The sequence below is a fragment of the Pediculus humanus genome, genomic scaffold, assembly GCF_000006295.1.
Source record: "Pediculus humanus corporis 1103172107855 genomic scaffold, whole genome shotgun sequence".
Taxonomy (NCBI): Eukaryota; Metazoa; Arthropoda; class Insecta; order Psocodea; family Pediculidae; genus Pediculus; species Pediculus humanus.
Window position 1 is genome coordinate 1,299 of NW_002987435.1, and position 4,992 is coordinate 6,290.

At 26.6% G+C, this 4,992-nt stretch overlaps 1 protein-coding gene across 1 annotated transcript in view; it reads right to left on the minus strand.

Annotated features, from left to right (window-relative positions):
- Positions 1-763: 763 nt before the first annotated feature.
- Phum_PHUM377300 (ubiquitin-protein ligase BRE1A, putative) overlaps positions 764-4,992 on the minus strand; it is a gene marked incomplete at both ends in the record, with an annotated part of 5,858 nt that continues 1,629 nt past the window's right edge. Inside the window, 6 exons of the mRNA XM_002428309.1 lie at positions 764-1,093; positions 1,170-1,349; positions 3,056-3,271; positions 3,373-3,849; positions 3,983-4,585; positions 4,661-4,834. Of these exons, the coding sequence (XP_002428354.1) occupies positions 764-1,093; positions 1,170-1,349; positions 3,056-3,271; positions 3,373-3,849; positions 3,983-4,585; positions 4,661-4,834 (1,980 nt within the window). The remainder of the gene's footprint in view (positions 1,094-1,169; positions 1,350-3,055; positions 3,272-3,372; positions 3,850-3,982; positions 4,586-4,660; positions 4,835-4,992) is intronic.

The window sequence follows — 4,992 nt, forward strand, 5'->3', positions numbered from 1 at the left end:
TCGAATATAAAACAAAAGAAAATAATTGCATGAGTACAATGAATGAATTGAAGTGAGGTGGGTGTCGGGATAAGAGTAAATGGGAAACAAGTCAGATTAATGAAATTCAAAAAAAAATAAAAAAAATATATAATATAAAATTATTAAAGTAAAAAATATTAAATACAAAAAAAATAATTTGAATGTCAAAATATAGGAGAAATAATTTAATTATTAGGATAAATGAATAAGATGAATTAAATAAGGAATACGCCAGATGAAAATATTATTAAATAAGAATAATAAACTGTAAAAAAAAAAAAAAAAACCTACCTTATCCGGCTCGCAAATTGTTGAATATTGAGGATCGCATTCTTTATTTCTCAGCTATCCGGGTATTCCGTCCGTCCTTTAATACTTCATTTTTAGCCCCGCCCTATCCGTCGCATACAGACGTCCGAAACTCACGGGAAATCGTATGTACACCTAAATTTTTTTTTTTTTTTTGTTTAATCCGTATTTAACGTTTAATGAGCTTTTGACTTGACCTAACGCGAACTAATGCGAATTTTATAAAACAAAAAAAAGTTTAGTTCTAAATAAAATAAAACCACAAGCAAAGAAATAATTATATCTATATTTTTGTTTATTGACATTTAAAAATTTTTTTATTTTTCGCACTTTATTTTAACATAGTATTGTTATGTGTAAATAATGGAATTAAAAATAATAGTAATAATAATTTAATTACAAAAAAAAAAAAAAAAAAAAAAAAAAAGAAAAACTAAATTTCGAATCTCATTTTTCTTTTTTTCAAAGGCGCAGCCTCTGAAAAAATCGCTTTCTGAATGTTTTTAACTTTCTTTGTCAACAAATCCACTTCTTCTTTGACTAGAATTGCTTTTTTCAATGCATTTTCCATGTTAATGTGACATTTTTCTTGAACGTCTTCTGGAGGTTCTAATGCCGATTTTATTATTTTTTGCACTTGTCTCGGAGAATAAGTTTTATTGAGTTTTACAAATATTAGTGTTTCCATGTCTTGAACTCTAGTTTGAACGAATTTCAATTTTTTCCTAATTTTATAAATCTCATCCATTAAACTCCAATTCATCTTAAAAAAAAATATCAAAAGACAATTTAAAAAAAAAAAAAAAACTCGAATAATTTATAGTAATATTAATACATACTTCCATGTAATTCATTCCTTCTCCGTAGTTCACATATTTGCTAACTTTGAGCTCTTTTTCTAGAGACGTCACAATATCTTGCAGGTAATTTTTTTGCCGTTGTAGTTCAAAAATGCACTCTTGATCACCCAAACGAGCTTTTTTAAAATCTTTTTCTGTTATATATTTGAAATAAAGTTTCTTAAAACAAAACAACATAAATAATAACAACTAGTTAATTAATATTATCATAAGAAAATGAACACAGTTATTATATTAAAAATAATTTTAAACACATTACGACCAATGATTATTTTCATGAAAAATAATTAATTTTTTATTTGACAATATTAAACGCATATACAGTAATATATAAAATTTTTTTTTTTTTCCTTGATTTTTAACGTTTGAATATTTTAAAAGGCTTTGCCCATTTTCAAACTAACGTTTTACTCATTCGTTTCTTATGAAAGTAATCGTTTAGGTAATAGTTTATGTACTCGCATAACGATCCTAAATTCAAACGATATTAAAATGCTCGAGAAATAAATTACATTCTTAGATTTAAAGAATTAAAATTTAAAAAGTAAAGCAGAAAAATAAAATAAAATAAATTATGCGAAAGAAGAGATAAAGAGATGATTGTTAATAGAAAGTAAGTAGTTTACTATAAAACCTTTTGTGATTCTTTTATGCATCACTCATGTACGCACGCGATTAGTAAAAAAAAACAAGACTCATTGAAGAGGATAAACAGATATGATATATTATATCAACAAAAAAAAAACTAAGAAAAACTTAACAAAAAAAAGCATGGTGGTATCGGAAAAAGGTCATCCGTTTTTTTAATAATATTTAAAATTTTTTTTTCTTTTTTTTACCGTTCGCCCCTATTAAAATTTAAAAGTAACTGAATAACATTTTTTTTTTTTTTTTTCACTTACATAGGGACAACATATAAAAACTGTTTCTACTTTATTACAGTATTAAAATTTTTTTTGTTTTATGTATAAAAAATTAAAAAGTTAAAATTTTACATAAGCAATTCATAGGCTTAAAATTTACGAATGATATGGAGAACTTATTTTGTAAAATCGCAAATATTATAATTTTTTTTTTTTTTGCAATCAATATATATATATATATATATATAGTAAACCAAAATAAATTTATAAGATAGCAAAACGACAATGTGATTTTCACAACTCTTGATCCTGGTTACTTCACATATTTTATTGTCACCGAAACTTAAACTCGTTCTCATCGAATAGCACGGACTCAGAAAGACATACAAAAAAAATAATTAAAGTGGTGCTATTTGTTTTAACAAAAATTTAGTTTAGTTTATAAAGACCAAATGAACCTATGAACCGATATTATACATCCTCGAAATCGGATGAAAACTTATAAATAATAATAAAAGGTGGCAAACAACAACAAGGACATTAAACTTGTCTTTATTAAATAATAAAGAAACACGATTTAGATAATATTGAGGATGAGTCAATGATGGCGTGAGCTGTGGGACGAAATAAGGAAGATGATTGCATTACTAGTAAAAATGACGTATTGAATTAATGTATGATTTAAACAAAGTGAATAATCCGGCATACTTGAACGTTCACAAACGACTACGCCATATTAAAAAACAAATATTTGAATTTTATAAGAAAAAAAAAAGATGCGAGTAATTAATTACACGACGAACTTATGCATAATGATGTTTAATTACTATTTAATAAATAAAGGTATTACCTGTCTTTAAAGCATACTTAGAGTGTTTAAAAACCTTCCCGCCTTGATATCGTTATTGTAAAAAGGTTAAATTACCTAACGATAGTAATTTTGTTAACTTATCAATGGATGAAATGTTGTTGTACTTGAAAGATAGTTAATATCGTACTTACTTTTGTTCCGTCTTTCAAATCTTTGTAGTCTTGAACGCATGCGGAAATTTCGTAAATATCCGTTTTCAGCCGTTTTATAACCATTAACGAATTATTATATTTACTTTTATAAACATGAAGGAGTTTGTAAATGCTATTTAGTTTATCCCTTAAACCGGTCAAATCATCATCCAGTTTAAGATTCACTTTTTGAAGTTCGTCGAGTTCGAGCTCCATCTATAAATGATCATTAATAATAATAAATAATAAAAAAAAAGGTAAATTTACGTAAACATGTTTAATATTACGCTTCGAGTATTATAATTACAAATTCTTACCTCGGATATTTGCTCTTTTTTTTCTTTTATCTCTTTATCTCTTGGTTCGATTTGATTCTTCAACTCTTTTATCCTATAATTCAAAACGTATTTATACCTTTCATACTCTTGATCTTTTCTTTTTAAATCGTATATTCTTTTTTCTTTATCTTGTATCCTTAGATCTCTTTCGTTAATTTCTTTTTTCAATTCCGATATTTCTTTCTCAAGCGCAATTATATTTTGTTTCAATTTATTTTGATCGGTGGTCACGTAAAGTATTTCCATTTGAATAATTTCCGTTTCCTTTTGAGAACTTATGATTTTTTTTTTTAAAACCCCCGTTTCTCCTTTCAGTCTGATGTTTGATTCTCTGGCTCCTTTTAACATTTTCTCGTATTCCCCTTTAATCGTTTCTATTTCGCGATCGTTATCATCTTCTATTTGATCTCTAATTGTTTCGTGTTCTTTTAGTTCTTTATTTATATCATCACGGGCCTAGAAATGAAAATTCCAAATAATTTAATTCGTTTTAATAATAATAATAATAATATCTCTTTCCTATATTTTAATTATATTTTATTCAAATATAATTTTTTTTTAATTGCAATCATTCATCGTCGCCGTTTACCTCTTCAACCATTTTGTTCAAGTTATACAATTTTGATTCGTAGACTCTTTTCAGATCGCTTATTATGGTTTCTTTACTTTCTTTTAAAACTTTTAATTTATCTTCGTAATCTTTGGTCAAAACTATTTTCGTTTCCTCCAATTTCAATACTTTGTCGTATTCTTGTATTAATTCGGAATTATATTTTGCTTCCAATTCAAGCATTTCCGCTTCGTGTTTTTCTTTTATTATGTTGACATCCGAACTGATGTTATACAATTCCGTTGTATGATTGGTTTCGAGTATTTCGAGAGATTCCTTGAGCTCTTCTATAGCTTGAGTGTAAGTGTCTTGGATGTCTTTCACCTTTTCGTTGTAAACGGTTTCCGTATGACGCAATTGATATGCATGCTCCATTTCCAATTCGTACGTTCTTTGAGTGAGATCTCGAATGGAACTAAGTTTCTCTTCTAAATCAGTCTTACTTATGAGAATTTCATTGAAATACGTAAAATTTTTGTCGAGTACTATGGTTTTATCTTCTGCATTGGTCACGTCCCATATGCAAATAGCTCCATATTGAGAACAACTTATGAATGTGGTGTCTTCAAGACTTAATTCCATCTATAAATTAAATTTTAATACAAATTATTAAAATTATTCTTTTCCACATTTCAATTGGTTAAAGTCATGCGATACCTGCGTCACAGCCGAACTGTGAAGTTTTTGAAGAATAATTTCGGGAGGTTCCTCAATAGGAAATTTCACTGATGCAACCGTTCCCGTTCCAGCAGAAACGAACATCATCAAATTGGATCGCGATAAAACAATGTTTTTTATGTTGTTCAAATTCAGATTAATCGATCGAGCAATCTGTCAAGTAAATAATTTTTTCGTTATAAAATTCAATTTAAAACGATACGTTTTAATTAAATTACGTTTTTTTTTTTTTTTTTTTTTTTTTCCTTTGATTTGAGTTAAAAAAAAAAATTATAAAAAATTTAAAGTTAAAAAAATTAAAATTTTTTCCC